Raw genomic sequence first — 20,218 nt, 5'->3', positions numbered from 1 at the left:
TGGTCATAGTTCTCAGTCCAAGGTCAGTGGCCTCAGTTGGGAAAATTTGTTTTAAGGGCTCAGCCTCTCCTAAACGTTTGGGTGCTGCCCCCTCCCCTCAATTTCTTCCTTTCCATGGATCCCAAGAGCCTCCAGTCACCCCGAGGTGGACTTTAGAATTGTGCTCTAGGCAGGGGTGGGGGTGGGGGGTTATGGCAGAGCAGAAGCTGAGAACATTAGCAGCCAGAAGGGAGCTCAGAGGCCTTCGAGTACCCAGCTCTTATTTGTTCATATGAGGAAGATAAGGTCTAGAGAGAAAAAGGGAGCTGCTCAGAGTGACACATCTGTACATGTGTAGATGGCCAACCCTGGACTAGAATCCGGGTCCCATGATTCTCAGGCAACTCTTCTTTATGGAAGCAGAAGGCAGATTCTCCAGAGCTCCCTCAACAGGACTCACTCCCCTACTCCCTCGATTCCTATCAAGTTCACTGAGGGCATGACCCAGCTTGATCCCCTTCAGTGGTCTCAGTCTTTCCCAAATGACTTCACCAAAGCTAACTGACTGACCAGGTGCTAGAACGGGTAGAAGAGAGCACTATGGTCTGCATTTGTGGGAGCTCAGAGAAGGGGACGACTATAATAGGCTCAGGAGCCAGGGCAGGTGGTCAAGGACGTCCTCCCAGAGGTGATAATACGTGAGCTGGGCCTTGGAGGATAGGCTTAGAAGGGCAAAGATGGGAGTCTCAGATGTTCAGAGGAGGCGCTGCCTATCTAACCTTCATCAAGTCCCATCTTCTCTAGTTTCTTTCTCTATAAAATGAGTGGGTTGAAATAAATAACTTCTAAAGTTTCTTCTGGTTGTGAACCGTATGAGCTTTCCAAGAAGCAAAGCAGTGAACCTGGGTAATGGTTTCCTGTTTCCTGGGTCACACTAAGCTTCCCAGGGCAGGGACAGTGTACTTTTCTCCCATCACCCCTATCCTTGTAACCCCACCCAGGGTTTGGTCGAGGAGAAGCCCTGAACATCATTGCAAACCCAAGTAAGGACACTTACAGCCTTCTTTGCTGATGAAAGCCCCCTGGGGAGATTGGGGGATGCCCTTCCACACAGTGATAGGTTTGGGGTATCCAGGGTCAGTTGCCCGCCTCTCTTCATTGTAGCGCCAGTACCACTCCCCTTTGAAAAAATAGGTCTTGCCCACAGGTTCCCATCGCAGGGCCGTGTCTATGCCCTCGCGGGGCAGGCAGGTACCCAGCTCTCCCAGGCTGTGAGGGTATCCAGGCTCCGCAGTCACCTCTTTGAAGACCCAGTATTTGTCACCTGTAAATGGAGGAACTGGGTGTCAGAGACTAGATCTCTAAGACTGACTTCCTCCCAAAGTTCTGACTCTAGTTATGAAGAATCCTTGGGCCTCTTTTATTCCCCAGCCTTGAGTAATCCAATCCCTAAGGGCCTTGGAGCCCAGGAAGTCAGTGACTCCCTATGAACCTCCTTCCGCCTAGGAACAGAGTCCTATTTTGGGCGCTGGAGGTAAGAGCAAAACAAGTGGGGGCAGCTAGGTGGCGCCAAGGATAAAGCACTGGCCCTAGATTCAGTAGGACCTGAGTTCAAATCCAGCCTCAGACACTTGACACTACTAGCTGTGTGACCCTGGGCAAGTCACTTAACCCTCATTGCCTGGCAAAAAACCACCACCACCAACAACAACAACCCAAAAACAAAGAGCAAAACAAGCGATGTGAAAGAAGTCTGCCCTTACAGAGCAAGGGGATAGAGACAAATAACTGGAAAATCATGATGTACTACTTGGGACTGCTCTTCCATTGGCTCACCTTCAAACATTAATTAATTTGTCACATTGATTAATCCAACAAAACCCTGGGCCTTTCCTCAGACTTACCTGTAGTCCTTCCTCGGCTCCTCTCTCCCTACAAAGATTCCCTATGTCAAGTCATTCACCTATCACCTCTATTCATGACCCATAGACCTGTCTTCAGCCCTGTCTCCTCTCTCTCAAAGCTCTAATTCCATATCTCTGCCTGGGTGTCCCCACCAGCCCCTTGAACTCAGTGAATGCATCTAAAACTGAACTCATCACTTTCCCCTCAAACTGACCCTGTGCTTCCCAACCTCCCTCTTTTTGCTTCTGGTACATTACCAGTGACCTCTCAGTCATATAACCTCCAACTGCATGGTCATCTCAGACTGCCTTCTCTCTCACCCAATTTGTTTACAGGGAATACATTTTCTCAGCCAAAAAAGCAAGCCTGCTGAAGGATATTCCTTTGGCAAAGTCTCACTGGCAGTAATAATCATGAAAACAGTTCACAATTCTAGAGTATTTTGGGGTTTTTTTTTTGCAGGGCAATGGGGGTTAAGTGACTTGCCCAGGGTCACACAGCTAGTAAGTGTCAAGTATCTGAGGCCAGATTTGAACTCAGGTACTCCTGAATCCAGGGCCGGTGCTTTATCCACTGCGCCACCTAGCCGCCCCCTAATTCTAGAGTATTTTAAGGATTAAAAGGTGCTTTTCTTACAACAAATCCATTTTTGAGATGAAGAAAACTACTCAGAGAAGGGATTTTCCCAAGGTGCGCAAACCAGGAAGTAGTAGAGCTAAGACTGAAACCCAGATCTCCTGATTCCAAGTGATCTTTCCATAGTACATGAGGTAGTTCATTTCTTGAAATTAAGATGGTCTTGGAAAATCTTGAATGTATGTCTGGCATACTTTTGTCTAATCTCTCACCACCCAGCCTTGGGTTTTTTTTCTTCTTTGTTGCTTTCAGATTTGTCACCTCCTCTTCACTCCTACAGCCCTGTCCTCATCACTTCTCAAGTGGACTATTAACTGGCTTCCTCTGCCCATCCTTCCTACATCTACTGACAGTCTTTTGCATAGATCTGAGCATGTCCTTCCCTTTCTCAGAAACTTTCAATGACTCCCCATTGCCTTTATTTGATAAAGTCCAAATGCTTTCAGTCAGACGTTTTAGACCCTCCATTATTTGGTCCCACCCTATTTTTCTAGCTTTGCCTCCCATTCCCTCTTACTCAAACCCCCCATTTCATTCAGATTGGTCTCCTTCATGTGCTCTGAATATGCCACCAGGCTGCCTCTGGCCTCCATGCTTTTGCCCATGCTGTGACTCGCCTAGAGTGCCTCCCTCTCCTTGCTCCTTTCCTCCTCCTCCAATCCTACCCATACTTCAGGGTCTTGCTCATGATCAAATAAGACTGTATATAAAGCACTTTGTAGAACTTTAAAGCACTATACAAAATTGGTCACTATCACTATCCATTGAAAAAGATTTTTACTATCACTTTATATTATTATCAAATATTATTATGATGATTATAATCTCTCCCACCTTTTTTTTTTTTTTTTTTGGCGTGGCAATGGGGGTTAAGTGACTTGCCCAGGGTCACACAGCTAGTAAGGGTCAAGTGTCTGAGGCCGGATTTGAACTCAGGTCCTCCTGAATCCAGGGCCAGTGCTTTATCCACTGCGCCACCTAGCTGCCCCCATCTCCCACCTCTTAAAACCATAAAGTTGATCTCTCTTAACTACTTTGGACTTGCACTTTCTCTGACTCCTGCAAACTGGCACTTGAATATATCTCATTATATCTTTTCTTGTTCTCTAAGAGATCCAATGTGTCCACGTCTTGTTGCCCCTCCATATATGTGAACTCTGTGGGGGCAGGATGCAGGTCTGCTCTTTCTCTGTCTCTCCCAGATTGTCAACTCTGCAGTGGTATAATGGAGCATGGGACTAGGCACAAAGGGGCATTCTATAAATGCCACTTGACTTCCCAGTCGAGAATGTCAGGGTCTACTCCTGTAAGGCTGATGAGGAAGACACCCAAATACCTTTGAAGAAGACAAATCGTCCATCAGACCTCTCGTAGGCAGCATCGATGCGAGCTGGCAACCCCTTCCAGAACTGCTCGATCTGCATGGGATAGCCCTCCTGAACCCGATTATTCCGCAGACGCCAAAACCAGCGGTCCTGGGGAGAAAGGGGGACTCTGGGGAAGGGAGCCCACACCAGCCGCCCCTTGGCTCCCCAACCTCCAAAAGCTCCCTGGAATGGGCAAGGGAAGCCTTCATGGCCTCAGAGGACCCCCGTCCTAACAACAATCCACAAGGTACATCTGTGCAGTGAGCTTCACCTCCCAGGAGGAAAATAGGGCTAGAACTCTTCCCCCCATTTTAAAGATGAGGAGGCTGCAGTCCAGAGAACGGAAGGCTTGTGTCAAAGCTTACCCACTGAGAAAGAACTGGGGAATGACTAAACAACTTGTGGTATATGAATGTAATGGAATACTATTGTGCTGTAAGAAACGATGTGCCGGCGGATTTCAGAGGAACCTGGAAGGACTTACATGAACTGATGCTGAGTGAAATGAACAGAACCAAGAGAACATCATACACAGTATCAAGATCATTGTGTGAGGATCAACTGTGATAGACTTAGTTCTTCTCAGCAATACAATGATCCAGGACAATGCCAAAAACCTCATGATGGAAAATGCTCTCCACATCCAGAAAAAGAACTACAGAGTCTGAATGCAGATTGAAGCATACGATTTTCATTTTTGTTGTTGAGTTTTTTTGTTTCTTCTTTCTTGTGGTTTTTTTTTTTCCTTTTGTTCTGATTCTTCTCTCACAACATGACCGATGTGGAAATATGTTTAACATGATTGTACATATATAACCTATATCAGATTGCTTGCTAGCTTTGGGAAGGGGAAGGGAAGGGAGGGAGGGAGAAAAATTTGGAACTCAAAATCTTACAGAAGAAAATGTTAAAAATTATCTTAGGGGCAGCTAGATGGCGCAGTGGATAGAGCACCGGCCCTGGAGTCAGGAGTACCTGAGTTCAAATCCGGCCTCAGACACTTAACATTTACTAGCTGTGTGACCCTGGGCAAGTCACTTAACCCCAATTGCCTCACTAAAAAAAATTAAAAAAAAATTATCTTTACATGCAATTGGAAAAAAATAAAACAAACTATTATAAAAAGCAACAAAGTTTACCCACCAAGTTATCAGCAAAACCACCATGAGAACTAGTTCTGACTCCAAGGCCAAGACTCTGATGATTTCCCTGCCCAAAACCCCTTACTACTTCCCTGGCTGGAGATCTATCAAGGGCATAGGTTAGCAACCCCATCTAGGCATACCTTGAACACAAACATCTCTCCCCGGAAGAGAGCCACAGTGTTGAAGTTGCCATCACAGATGTTGGGTTTTGTCCCTGGGGTGGACGGCCTGTCTCCTAGTGGTGGCCTTGGTGGCCTGGGCTGACGTTCATGCTTCCTTTCTGGGGAGTGGATCCGGCGGGCAGGGAGTGTGGGGAGGGGTCGGGTGGGCTCCAGGGGCTCAGCAGGAGGACCTGAAGAGAAAATGAAATTGAGACACATGCTTCTTAAATGAATGGAAATTCTAGCAATCCTTTAAATGGGAGCCAGGATGCCCAACTTCTAGTCTTGAGTCTGCCACAAGTTAGGTCCATAACTTTGGGCAAGTTCTTTTCCCTCTTTGGTTGCATTCATTATCTCCTATGGGAAATGGGGACAATAATCCTTGCCTCCCAGTGGAGGTAAAATTCAAAGAACTTTCTACCCATTCTGTCATCTGATTCTCACCACAATCCTGAGAGGGAAACATGTACAAAGAAACAATGTAACAAAAATGTAAAGGAAACCATCATCAAAAGACATCAGAACTTTGATAAACTATAACTTCAGAGGACTAATGATGAAGCACCTCCCTCTTCTTGACAGAGAGGTGGGGGACTATAGGTGAGGAATGAGGCACTCATTGTTAGACACATGTTTTGCTTGGCCAATGTGTTAGTTAATTTTGTTTAATTATTACTTCTAGAATGGTGGTTGTTACAAAGTAACAAGCAACATAAAAAAGTATCACTAAGACTTTTTTTTTTTTAAAGAAAGGACATGACTTGCTGCTGGTCACATTCTTAATAAGCAGCAAGATCAGAACTAAGGTCTCTTGACTCTTAGATCAGGGCTCTTTCTACTTTAAAGTCCACTCAGCCCAAGCCAGCTTTGGGCATTAACAATTTCTCTTCTGGATGTACCAGTTATCAACTGGTCCATTTGTGTTTCCCACTCCACACCCTGAAGCCAAAGGATCCCTCCTGACTTAGAGTAGGCATCCAATTCAACCTCTCTCTGAAGAGGAATGCCCTTGACAACAAGGGATCAATCATAAAGCTTCTGCCTAAAGACCTGCTTTAAATGGTGGGGAACTCACTACTTCCCAAGGCAGCTTATTCTATTTTGGGACAGCTCTTGGTTGTTAGGAAATTTTTCCATATATTGAGCTGAAATCTGTCTCTATAATTTCTCTCCATGGCTCCTAATTCTGACCTTGGGACCATGTAGAATAAATAAGGCCTTATAACCACCCTTCACATAGTAGGCATATATTTTCCACCCAAGCTTCCCTCTACTAACCGTAGATCTTCTGGATTCCCTGCAGGTCATCTTGGGGCAGCTTGAAGCTGTGTGTCTCCATGTACTGGTAAAAGGGGGCCATGATGGCACTAGGGTCATTAGAATGTTCCAGTCCCAAGGCATGGCCCAGCTCATGCACAGCTACCAGGAAGAGGTCATTCCCTGCAGGGACAGATAACAGCATTGGTCAGTTGCCTGCCCACCCTCCATAGGGAACAAGGGAGAGCTTCCAGGGATTCAGCAACCTAGCTCAGCCAAGTCTGTTACTTATTTGTTTGTTTTTGTTATTTGTGAGGCAATGAGGGTTAAGTGACTTGCCCAGGGTCACACAGCTAGTATCAAGTGTCTGAGGCCAGATTTGAACTCGGGTCCTCCTGAATCCAGGGCCGGTGCTTTATCCACTGTGCCACCTAGCTGCCTCCCAAGTCTGTTACTTATTCAGACTCCTGTACCTAAGACCTGGCTCAGTGATCAGACTAGTCCAGTGGTAGAAAAAAACAGATGGCACTACCCCAGAGAAAGCACTTCAAGTCGCCCAAATGTGGACATCAAAGGGCACCAAAAGTCATTTTATCATACAAATGGGGATGATGTATTGGTGAACTGGTAAAAGTTTAACAACTAGCCCTTTGGGGGAAAATGGACTCATGACACACATTTAACTTTAATCTGTACTACTGATGTTTCTCTATCACTTTCTAAAGTCTGGACAATCAACAAAAAAATAAATCAAGCCTCAATTTTGTAGTGTTTTCCAGTTTCCAAGCTGTAAATGCTCACACTGAAAATTTAACAATGCTTCTACCCCCACTCCACCCCGCCCCGCCCATATTAACTTCCTACCCATAGTTCCAGGCCAAGCTCAGCTATCACATTTTCCTTGAAGTCTTTTTTGATTTCCCAGTTGGAAGTAGTTTTCCCCTCATTTTGATCTCATGGCACTTCCTATATATCTCTGATGCACTTTTTTTTTTTAACCGCTGGTTCTGTTTGCCAATGCCAAATCTCCAACTACACTTCAACCTATAGTCTTAGAGAATTGACTGGGACATTGAGAAGGCAAGTGAATTATCTAGGGCCGCTAAGGGACTTACTGATTCTTCCTGATTCTGAGACTAGCTTCCTATCCACTACTCTAGGCTTCTCTCACTCTTATGTATTTACCATATGTAAAATTTGCATTCCCCTTAGACATGTTTGTGTCTTATCCCCTCTACTAGGCTGTAAGCTCCTTGTGAACAAGGGCCATGTATCTTCTCCAGTGTCCAGCACAGTGCTCTGCATATACTAGGTTCTTACTAAATGTTTGTCAAATAAGTGAGTGGATGAAGTCTGGAGAATAGAGAAAAGTAACAAGTAATGTTGATCACAAGAATATTCTGGATTATAATCATTCATGGCTCTGTCCTATTTTCCCAATTAAATGGTATACAGCAAGAGGGCAAGGACCAATTCTACTTTGTCTTCCCCTCAACACCAGGCACTAGGCTTTGCTGGGTGACCACGATTCCATGGATTTCATGGAAGATTTGTTTGCTTACTGAGTGAGCTGTCTTTTTTCTGTCTACTTTCATGACACTGCTCCTTTAGTCCAGAGAAACTGTGTCAAGAGAGAAAAGGCAGGTAGTACTGCCTTAAGTCCTGGGCAAGCAGGGACCCCTGCTCTAGGCCTCACACCCCTGGGGATGCTGAGCTTTCGAGGACCCTAATTGTCCTGGACACAAAAAATCAAGATAAAAATGAAATATGAGGGGGCAGCTAGGTGGCACAGTGGATAGAGCACCGGCCCTGGAGTCAGGAGTACCTGAGTTCAAATCTGACCTCAGACACTTAACACTTACTAGCTGTGTGACCCTGGGCAAGTCACTTAACCCCAATTGCCTCACCAAAAAAAAAAAATTACTACTTGACATGGTTTCTATATCTAATACAAAATGATTATTATATAAATTTCAAGCATTATTTTACCTGAAATTTCAAAAAACAGGGTACTTTGAAATGTAAAGGTAGGAACAACATTCCATTCTTTCATTTATTTGTGCTGTCAACACAACAAATAATATTAAAAACAATAATTTAAATTTTCATGTAAGATGGAACAAAAATTATCTTCAAAACAATTTATTTCATGAAAATAAATATCATTATCAAGACCTTCTATGAAAGACCTTTTTGTCATGCAAAACAAATCTAAACTGAGTTCCAACTATGATAAAATTTTTATTCCCTTTGCTTTATTCTTTGATATCACACAGCTGCAAAAAATACAACATTTTTGTTTTTTCTTGGCACATATTACTAGGGAGCCATAGCAGACTGTTTGATATATTCTACCTTCCAGGCATCAATTAGTTATCTATTGTTGTTAAAAACACTTCCTGAAAATAAAGCTATGGGGCATTTGGGGGCATGTTGAGGGATTGCACGTAGCAGAAAAGTGAGTTTAGTGGTCAAGATGCATAGGGTTTTCCTGGAAACCTGAGAGGATGAATAGCTAGCTTGGAGGAGAAGAGAAGAGGTTGCTAAGAACGTAGCTGCTGCTGACATTATCAGACACTGTTAGCGCCATTGCCAAGCCCTTGGGTATTTACTGTGCCTTCCTAACTCCAGCAGCTCATGACATGATAACTCCTCAGAGACACATATGTAGCATGGGGACATGGAGAAGTTCACCTACACAACTAAAGTGCCTTTCCTGACCCAAGGTTTCAACTATTCTTGCTCTTTTTTTTTTAACTTAATAGTATTTTTTCCCCAATTACATGTAAAGATACTTTTCAACATTCATTTTTGTAAGATTTTGAGTTCCAAATTTTTCTTCTTCCCTCCCTCCCCTCCCCCCTAAGACAGCAAACAATCTGATATAAGTTATACATGTATAATCATGTTGGTTTTGTTTTGTTTTGTTGATGAGCAATGAGGGTTAAGTGACTTGCCCAGGTTCATACAGCTAGTAAGTGTTAAGTGTCTGAGTCCAGATTTGAACTCAGGTCCTCCTGAATCCAGGGCCAGTGCTTTAACCACTGCACCTAGCTGCCCGTATAATCATGTTAAACATAATTTCACATTAGTCATGTTGTAAAAGAAGAATCAGAACAAAAGGGGAAAACCACGAGAAAGAAAAAAACAAAGAGCAACAAAAAAGTGAAAATAGTATATTTTGATCTGCATTCAGACTCCATAGTTCTTTTTCTAGATGTGGAGAGCATTTTCCATCATGAGTCTTTTGGAATTTTCTTGCTGAGAATAGCTATCTATTACAGCTAATCATTATACAATGTTGCTGTTATTGTGTACAATGTTCTCCTGGTTCTGCTAACTTCACTTTATATCAGTTCATGTAAGTCCTAGGTTTTTCTGAAATCCACCTGCTCATCTTTTCTTATAGCACAATAGTATTCCATTACATTCATATATCACAATTTGGGGGGGGGGGGCAGCTAGCTGGTGCAGTGGATAAAGCACCAGCCCTGGATTTAGGAGGACCTGAGTTCAAATAGGACCTCAGACACTTGACTCTTACTAGCTGTGTGACCCTGGACAAGTCACTTAACCCTCACTACCCCACAAACCAAAAACAAAACCAAAAACATATATTACAATTTGTTCAGCCATGGACATACTCTCATTTTCCAATTCTTTGCCACCAGTAAAAGTTTTGCTCTTCCTTTTGACAATACAGGCAATTCTGGGGAAAAGGCGAGTGCAGGGAGGGCAATGGGGTTTGGAATCAGTCTAGAAACAGAAAACCAGAAGCCTGAGCTAGCTACCTCTGCTTTTAGAAGCTGCAACCCAAGGGAGATGGAGATAGTAGTGTCCTCAAGAGGTTCTGTGTTTGTTTTTTAAAATTTATTGGTGAATTTTGCTTTGACACATCATGACAGATCTTTAGTCTATTTCCAACTCAATTCTCCAAAATATGCAATTCCTAAAAACAGTTAAGTAAATCAATTTAAAAGAGTGACATTAACTGATAGCTGTTATTCAGTCGTTTCAGTGGTGTCCAACTCTTCATGTCCCCATTTGGGGTTTTCTTGGCAAAGATACTGGAGCGGTTTGTTATTTCCTTCTCCAGCTCATTTTACAGATGAGGCAACTGAGGCAAACAGGTTAAGTGACTTGCCCAGGGTCACACAACCATTGAGTATCTGAGGCCAAATTTGAACTTAAGAAGATGAGTCTTCCTGATTCCCAGACCAGTGCTCTAACCACTATACCACCTAGCTGCCCCAACCATTATTAGCTATCCATTTGTTAAAAGAAAGGATACAGTCAAATATCATATGTTAGTAACATGCTTTTGATTTGACCTTTGTTGCCATTTAAAGTTATCTTGGGGCAGCTAGGTGGTGCAGTGGATAAAGCACTGGCCCTGGATTCAGGAGGTCCTGAGTTCAAATCTGACCTCAGACACTTGACACTTACTAGCTATGTGACTTTGGGCAAGTCACTTAACCCTCATTGCCCTGCAAAAAAAAACAAAAAACAAACATAAAGTTATCTTTAGGAGAGGGAGGAGGGATATGTTGGGAAATATAAGTGTGCTAAGAATAAAAATATATATATCAGTAAAAATTTATTTAAAAATAGGTGTCTGTGTCATTGTAGTCATTGTGTATAATGTCCTTTTATATTTGTTTTTTGTCCAACTGGTATCTCTTAACACAAGTTTTCCCATATTTTTTCTAAAGTCTCCCTACCCATTGCTCCCTGTGGCTTGGTAGTATTTCATCTACAGAGAATAAGGAAAATGGTAGCACAGAGGGAAGCTGGCAGCTGAAGAAAGTTCAGGTGAGGCAAGAGAATGGGAGAAAATGATCATAGATTTCAAACTGGAAGAAACCTCAGAAGTCACCTGGTCCAACCCAGCACTCTGCCCCACCCCCAATTTTACAGATGAGGAAATGGGTAGAGTGTTCAAATAATTCATCCCAGGTAGTCAGCAGCAATGGTGGGTTTTGAACCCAGATTCACTAACTCCAAAGCCAGTGGTCTTTCCATTGTATCACGGAATCATGTGATTAATTTGCCAGGAAGCCTCTCCCACCAATGGCATCTATTCCTTGACCAGGCTCAAGAAGAAAATATTCCAGGAATACCTACAGAACGCACACACAACACTTTCCTCCCTCCTTCTCTTCTTCTACCACCCCAGCCTGGGCCAACTGTTCACAAAGACAAAGAATGAACAGGGATCTTTGGCCCTGCCAAGATGATGTAGTCTTCCACACCATCACACCTGGGATCCTGGGGGTAGCAGTAGGTTGCAGTTAAAGAAGCATAGAACTTGGATTTAAAGACCCTGGGTTCAAATACAAACTTTTGCTACTTACGACCTGTGTGGCTTTAGGCAAGTCATTGACTTTCCAGGACCCCAGTTTCCTTATTTGTAAAATGAAGGAGTTAGACTAGATGACCTCTAGGGATCCTTTCAATTCTAAATCTGTAATTGAATCATAATCTATGATCAGAATATCCTCCCCTTTATCCTGGACCTGTTGCACCAGTGGCTCTCTGATGTCACTTCCTAGTTGTGTGACGACAGATTACTCTTCCTGAGTTTCTTTATTTATAAAATGGCACTTATATTATGGTATCTCACAGGTTGTTTTGAGGCTCAAAAGAGCTAATGTTTATAAAGTGCTACTATTAATGGTCAAGCCAAGTATTATTAATTTTATTATCTGGTTTTTTCTCTTTTGAATTCTATGAAATTCACATAGAAACAGCAGGAGAACAAGTCACTATCCTACAATTATTCTTTCACTTAATGTTCTGCAAACTGTTGGGAAGGTGGATACAATGACTGCTTTTTCAGATCTTTTTGTGGTGGAGAAGAATTAGAAATTATAGAGGGCATTCGTCAATTGGGGAACTGCTGAAGGGGCTATGGTATATAAATGTGTTGGAATACTATTGTGCTGTAAGAGGTGATGAGGGTGGGGGACAGCTAGGTGGTGAAGTGGATAAAGTACTGGCCCTGGATTCAGGAGGACCTGAGTTCAAATCAGACCTCAGACACTTGACACTTACTAGCTGTGTGACCCTGGGCAAGTCACTCAACCCTCATTGCCCCACAAAGAGAGAGAGAGAGAGAGAGAGAGAGAGAGAGAGAGAGAGAGAGGGAGGGAGGGAGGGAGGGAGGGAGAGGGAGAGGGAGAGAGAAAGGTGATAAAGGGGATGATTTCAAAGAAATTTGGGAAGATTTGTATGAACTGATGCAAAGTAAAGTAAGCAAAATCAGGAGAACAATTTGTAGAATGACAACAATATTATAAAGACAAATGACTTTGAAAGACTTAGGGACTCTGGTCAATGTAATGATCAACCATAAATCCAGAGGACTCATTATGAAACATGTTACCCACTTCCTGATAGAGAGCTGACCAACTCCGTACAGATTAGGGTATTTTTTTTTTTGGACATGGCCAGTGAAGGAATTTGTTTTGCCTGTGTATGTATGCTTATAATGGGTTTTGTTTTTCTTGCTTTCTCAATGAGAAAGGGCGGGGGAGGAGAGGTGGGAGGGAGAGAATTCGGAGCTGAAAATAAAAATGAAATTGAATTTTAAAAAGGAAAAAAAACCCTGAAATGCTCTTCATGATTAAATAAAAGTATTGGTATGTGAGCTTATCCTCTGTGGGCTCACTAAAACCATCTCCAGTGACAGGCAGGGCAACAGGTATGATGTGACTTCATCCTGTCCCCACATGGCTTTGATTCCTTCTCCTCAATGTATCAATTTTGAAGGTTTTTCATACCACATAGCAGGGAGATTATGAATCTTTGGCATAGCAGCATCTATTAATCTCTTTGTTCTTAAACCTTTATTGAACAATGGCACACAACCTGATGATTTGGGGTAACAGTTTTGTCCAGGATAATGCTCCTGTGCTACTACAGTTTATTTATTGAATATTCAAAAGTATTTGGGGGTTCTCATTTGTAGCAAGGAGATTAGCTGTCTGTTAATTCATGAAGGATAGTGAGCTTCTGGTAAATAATGCTAGCCACCAGGTTGAAAATTCAGCAATGTTAAATTTTTGCACCTTTTAACAGATGTGTTGCACAATTTCTACTATTTTCTTGCATAATATACATTGATTACAGTCTGAACTCCTTAAAGATAACCCATCTGAAATTCTGGGTGGTGAGGACTAGGTCCTGAATTGCCAACACAAACTCCTCCATTTCTGTAAATAAATCTATGTGGATCAGTTATTTGACCATTACTTCCTTGTTGACTGATGATGATGATGGAGTAGGTATGTACCTCAATGCCATTCTGATGTGCAGTGGGATCAACTTGGCAAAATCCTATCCTTAAGGCAGGTAGATACTGCAGGAGATAGGGAGCTGGGCCTAGAGTCAGGAAGACTGGAGTTCAAATTTGGCCTCAGACACATACTAGCTGTGTGATTCTGGGCAAGTCATTTAAACTCTGTCTACCTTAGTTTCCTTCAGTGTAAAATGGGGATAATAATATTATCTACCTCACAGGGTTGTTGTGTCAAATGAAATATTTGCAAAGTGTTTAGCACAGTGCCTGGTATATAGCAATCACTTAACAAATACTTCATTCTTTCCTTAAGCATCTGCAGCAGAACTACCTGTTATCAAATCCAGAGAAATGTAAAGTCAATCAAGAAGAACCAAATATGAAGACTTGGGCATGTGTTTTGGGGCTGGGATATATGGTTGTTGGGATTATTGATCCTTTGTTCTCAAGAAGACCAATGACATCAGGAGAGTGATGTCTTGACTTGTACGGGAATTGGATTTAAGTGAGGCAGAGCCGTGCAAAGTCATCAGCCTCACTCTCTCCTCCAGTCATTGGAGTCCAATGGCAAGACAAAAGTCAAGATGGCTAGAGATGGCCCAGGATGCAGTGGGCAACTTTGGCCTTTGTAACTTAAGGTTTTTCCTAGTCATTTTGTCTGAGGCAACACCCATTCAAAGATTAAGGGCTAGGTAGGAATTGAGACAAATGTTTATCATCACAAAAGTACCAATCTGGGAGGGGAAGACCCTCAGAGTTTCTGGCCAGAACAGAGTTGCTACTTATATCCATTCTGAGCCACCAAAACCTAAACAATGAACAAGAGAGGCTTGAGCTGGGAGCTATTATTGGCCATTCAACGAAAACAAGAATGATTTGGGTTTAAAGGCCACGGTCAAGTAGCTCTATTTGAATCACAAAAGGCTTTTTAAAAACCTGTCTTTTCAGAGCTAAATTTCAAGAAATCATAAATTAAAACTGTGAAGGATGAAAAGTAAATTGTCCCACCTTTTTGAAAATGAAATAAAAATATAAATAAATAAATGATCAAGTTCCCAAGCCTCAAAATATCTTAGGTGGGATATGAATAGATCTATGGAAGTTGGAGGTAGTGCTGTGGCCCAGAGCCCCCACATCCACAAAACACCTCCAAATACTTCTTTGATTCCTGGGTTAGTGTCACCACTTTATCCCATGCTTTTCCAACTTAGGATAGTGAAATCTTGGCATATCTGGTTCAGATTCTACACCCAATAGAAGGCAAACTCCTGGAGGAGACTCGTTTTTATCTTTCTCTTATCACCAGTACCTTTCATAGTGTTTACTAATTCATATAAAGTAAATTAATAATTTTTTAAACTTAACTGAATTGGAAGTGACCCTGAAGATCAAGGCCTTTCCCTAGAGCTGGGAAGGGATTTGTATGTGTCTATAAAAGTAAAAAATGGTGGAGCCAGGATTCAGGCCCAAACCCTCTAGATTTAAATCTATGCCCTTGCCAGTGTAAGCACTGACCATGTCCCTAGAAGATTTTTTTTCCAGAACCCAAAGCCCTTCTTTGGGATGCCTGCTGTGGAGAAGACTTTTAGGAAATTAAAAAGAGGATTCTACACGGTGGGGTCTGTGCTAACCTAGCCAGGCCCATGAAAAACCTTTTTCTTAGAAGCTGATAAGATCATAAAGCTTGGAGCCTGAAAAGAGACTTCACTCATCTTCTAATCCAAATTCCTCATTTCCTTTTTTTTTCTTAATAGTATTTTATTTTTTTTCCAGTTGCATACAAGCATAGTTTTCAACATTTGTTTTCAAAAGATTTTGAGTTCCAAATTTTTCTCCCTCCCTCTCTCCCCTCTCCCCTGCCCAAGACAGCAAGAAATCTGATATAGATCAAACATATACAATCACATTAAATATATTTCCACATGAGTCATGTTGTGAAAGAAGAATCAGAACAAAAGGAGAAAACCTCAAGAAAGAAAAAAACAAAAGAAAAAGTAAAAATAGTATGGCTCAATCTGCATTCAGATTCCACAGTTCTTTTTCTGGATGTGGAGAACATTTCCCATCATGAGTCCTTTGGAAACCAACTGCCTGCCTCATTTCACAAATAAGAACATCAGAGCTTACCCAAGCCAACCCCTCTCTTTTAGTTTTGGGTCCATTTTCATGGAAATTATTCTCATTTTCGCCAAAACTATATGATTTGGGAAAATGAACTTCATTTGAGACTTAACATCACCACTTGCAGAATAGGGTCCAGTCCCTCCATAGTAATCTATTTAGGTCACATAAACCTGGATCACATCCCAAGAATTCCCCAATTTGACCAGCAACAGATAAAGGCATTTTTTAGCCAGTTTAATTTCTTTTTACGACTTAATTTCTCTTTATGACTGTATGGAGAAATGATCAGGCCTCTGTATTTACTGAGAAGTTCTTTCATTGAAATAAAAATTTAAAAAACCATTTCCCAGTTACCTAGTCAATGATCACCAAGTCTCTGTTTGATGAATATTTACCAAGCGTCATGTAACCCTGGCAGACCCAACCTCTAAGTTGACTTTGATCAGCTTCAATCTTGGAGGATACCCTGAAAATCTTGGGGTTTGTGTACATCATTCAGACTCAGCATCACCATTTTTTGGGGGTCTGTGTTTTCCTTCACAACATGAATAACATGGAAATTGTTGTAAGAATGCAGTGGGACCCCAAGAAACCTAAAGATTCCAACCCCCAAGGAATCCTTAAAACTTTCCCAAAGAAAAAAGCATCTCAGGAATATGGTATGGCCAAACATGATCCTGGTAGATGATATGCAGTCCTAAGGTCTGCAAGATGATATGCAGGATATGGATGGATGCTGCATATTCTACAGATACCATAATTAAAGATTCCCCCCCCCCTTAGTTATCTGGCCCCAGTTTTTGCATTTCTTCTTGCTGAGTAATTCCCTCCCCTTTCTTTGTTTTGTAAAGATACAAAAGAGCCGGTCTTCTCTTACTCCAGTGGGACAGTCACCATGGTGATCTGTTTCCCAGCCATATTCCCCTCTCCTAATAAATCTCTTTTTATTTTACAAGATTTGTAATGTGCCTCCAATTCTTTGGGTCTATCCAGGTCGAAAGTCCCCCCAACAGAAATGTTTTGCATAACTGAACATGTATAACCTAGATCAAATTGGCTGCTTTCTCAGTGAGGGGGGAAAGAGAAACAGAGATTCAGAACTCAAATTTTTTTTAAAAAAGGTTAAAAATCATCTTTACTTGTAAATAGAAAAAAATATACTTATTAAAAGAAAAAAAAAAGGGGGGCGGCTAGGTGGCACAGTGGATAAAGCACCAGCCCTGGATTCAGGAGTACCTGAGTTCAAATCTGGCCTCAGACACTTAACACTTACTAGCTGTGTGACCCTGGGCAAGTCACTTAACCCCCCCATTGCCCCGCAAAGAAAAAAAGAAAAAAAGAAAAAAAAGGGACCACTAAGCCATAAGGATCCCTGCAGCAGTATATATATATATATATATATATATATATATATATATTTTTTTTTTTTTTAGTGAGGCAATTGGGGTTAAGTGACTTGCCCAGGGTCACCCAGCTAGTAAGTGTTAAGTGTCTGAGGTCGGATTTGAACTCAGGTACTCCTGACTCCAAGGCCAGTGCTCTATCCACTGCACCATCTAGCTGCCCCCCTGCAGCAGTATATTGATTTAGAAAACCACATATTAATATTATTTCTGTTCTATTGTATTTTTATTTATTTTGTTAAACACTTTCCAGTTACATCATAATCTGGTGCAGGCAGTGCTCCAGGATGTTGTGGGAGGAATGCCGGAGGGGACACATCCACTCTAGGCAATTCTCTCAGACTGTATGTTGCCGAGAAGGGGCCAATCAATCTGCATTGGTAGAGGGGATTTCCTCCCTTGGGAGTTCCCTATGTCTATGAAATCACAGGTCCAGTCTCTCTCCCTATTACTGTTATTACATTAGGACAAATGCATGGCTCTTCTGCATCTTGGAAAGCTTTGCTATAACAATTGGATCTATTCCTCCGCATTAAACACTCCTCTGTATTCAAATTGCTTTTCCCCTTCAGTTCTTTGCCATACTCACTCACCCCCTCATCCCCCAGTGCCACCTCACCTTTTAAAGCTAGGGAGAAAGGGCAAGCACCTTGCAAGGTAAGAAACAAGCAGTGAGCAATGAAATGAGCAGCTAAACTCAACGGGGGGGGGGGGGGGGAGGGGAAGGGCCGGGGAGGCCCGGAATCTTTGCGGGTGGGAAGCAGGTCTGGCTGAGCACAAGGAGCCTCCAGATTGACTGACTTTCCAAGAAGCTGACAGGCTGAGTCCTAGAGTTAGCAACAGGGATGGGGGCGAACTGGAGATAGGAACATCAGCGGCAACACCCCCATATCACTACGGCAGGAGAAGGTGTTAAAATCAACTCTGCCTTGGACGTCGTTGGTTTCCGTGCTGTGAAACCCTGGACAGACCAGCTGGATCCTTTTGCAAGTATCTGAGGGAATGGGGAGGCTCTGAAAGAATGGGGAGGCTCTGAGAATCTGGCAGCAACAGTTGTGATGGTCTGGGGTCTTCCCTTTCTGCCTTCCCTTTTGCCTTTCTTTGTATCCAGCACTTAGCCCAGTGTTGAGCACATCACAGGTGCCTAATAAATGTTTAGGGAAGCTAGTTGGCACAGTAGATGGAGTGCCGGGCCTGGAGTCAGGAAGATTCATTTACCTGAGATCAAATCTGACCTCAGACAACTTACTCACTATGTGACTATGGGCAGGTCACTTAACCCTGTGTGCCTTAGTTTCCTCATCTGTATGAGTGGGAGAAAGAAATGACAAAGTACTCCAGTACCTTTGAGAAGAAAACCTCAAAATAGGCTCATGGAGAGTCGGACACAACTGAACAACAACAACAAATAAACATTTATTGACTGATTGCACGTGGCCTGTATTGCTTTATCTCTGAGGAAGGCTTTTCTTGTGTTTCTATCTTTCCCTGGAAGTCTTCTATATAGTCCACAGATGCTGGGATCCAGGACACAGAGTATGTATATTTAGAAGGAAATCTGAGCAGTGATAACATATCCTGAGGCTCTGATCCCAGATAACAGCTTAATCCCTTATCCCTGGGGCAAAATGCCCAGCTGTGACCACCTTCATGACAGACTGAAATATAGGACTCTCCCATTGTTTAAGTAGTAAACTTAGTGACCAATAGATTCCAGGCCCCCAGGGGGTAGCTAGGTGGTGCAGTGGATAAAGCACCATCCCTGGATTCAGGAGGACCTGAGTTCAAATCCGACCTTAGGCACTTGCCACTTACTAGCTGTGTGACCCTAGGCAAGTCACTTAACATTTATTGCCCCACAAAAAGAAAAAAAAGATTCCAGATATTGGATATCTCCCCCTGGGGTTCCATCATATTCCAACCCAGAACTGTACCCATCAGACCCATACCCACCTCCATTGTTGCCTTCAAGACATAAAGAAGTTTCTGGTGGAGGAAATCTTTGATTTCCACAGACCCAGGGGAGTTATATTCAGTGTGGTTAAAAAGGCATGGGTTAGAAGAGTGTTTCTGGGGCAGCTCGGTGGCACAGTGGATAGAGCACTGGCCCTGGAATCAGGAGAACCTGAGTTCAAATCCGACCTCAGACACTTAACACTTACCAGCTGTGTGACCCTGGGCAAGTCACTTAACCCCAATTGCCTCACTTAAAAAAAAAAAAAAAAGAATGTTTCTAAAGGCCAGGCTACCACCTTTCTGCTCTTTGATCATTGGAGGCCTTTCTTCAAGAAAAGCCTACTCAGACCAGACCCTGAGCCAGGGAGAAGAATGTCCCCCACCACCATGTAGGTTCCATGGAGGATGTAGTGCAGGTCACAGCATGGACAGCTCTTCAGCAGAAGGAAAGGAGTTTGGGTGAGGCTGGAAGTAAGGGCTGGGTGACACATGGCTAAGGTTAAAAAACTGAAACATGCCCATGAAGGCAGGAAAGGAAACTGAAGCAAACAGAGGGTAAATGACTTGCCCAGGGTCACCCAGCTGGTAAGTGTCTGAGGCCAGATTTGAACTCAGGTATTTCTGACTCCAGGCCCATGAGGCTCCAGAATCTCTTTGTTTAGCTCAATGGCTCTCAAACTGTTGTCTGGACACCCATTAGGGCTCCCTGGGATCCTTTTTAGAGGGACCACAGGTTCAAAACTAGTTTTATAATAATTCTAAGACATTTTATTTTATTTTTATTTGGGGGGGGGTGAGACAATTGGAGTTAAGTGATTTGCCCAGGGTTACACAGCTAGTAAGTATAAAGTGTCTGAGGCTGGATTTGAACTCAGGTCCTCCTGACTCCAGGGCCTGTGTTCTATCCATTGTGCCACCTAGCTGCCCCGACATTTTAATTTTAAATACAGTATCTTTTAGTAGATATAATCCATATGAACAAAAG

At 42.7% G+C, this 20,218-nt stretch overlaps 1 protein-coding gene across 2 annotated transcripts in view; it reads right to left on the bottom strand.

Moving 5' to 3' along the window:
- MMP24 (matrix metallopeptidase 24) overlaps positions 1-20,218 on the bottom strand; it is a 69,406-nt gene that overhangs the window by 6,729 nt on the left and 42,459 nt on the right. For both annotated transcript variants that reach the window (XM_043983019.1, XM_043983018.1), the window contains exons 5-8: positions 6,472-6,633; positions 5,173-5,384; positions 3,857-3,995; positions 1,037-1,303 (exon numbers count right to left, since the gene is read on the bottom strand). In XM_043983019.1, the coding sequence (XP_043838954.1) occupies positions 1,037-1,303; positions 3,857-3,995; positions 5,173-5,384; positions 6,472-6,633 (780 nt within the window). The remainder of the gene's footprint in view (positions 1-1,036; positions 1,304-3,856; positions 3,996-5,172; positions 5,385-6,471; positions 6,634-20,218) is intronic.

Source organism: Dromiciops gliroides, chromosome 2 (genome assembly GCF_019393635.1).
Source record: "Dromiciops gliroides isolate mDroGli1 chromosome 2, mDroGli1.pri, whole genome shotgun sequence".
Classification (NCBI taxonomy): domain Eukaryota; kingdom Metazoa; phylum Chordata; class Mammalia; order Microbiotheria; family Microbiotheriidae; genus Dromiciops; species Dromiciops gliroides.
The sequence above is the reverse complement of the archived record's forward strand: the minus strand, read 5'-3'. Positions and strand labels throughout refer to the sequence as shown.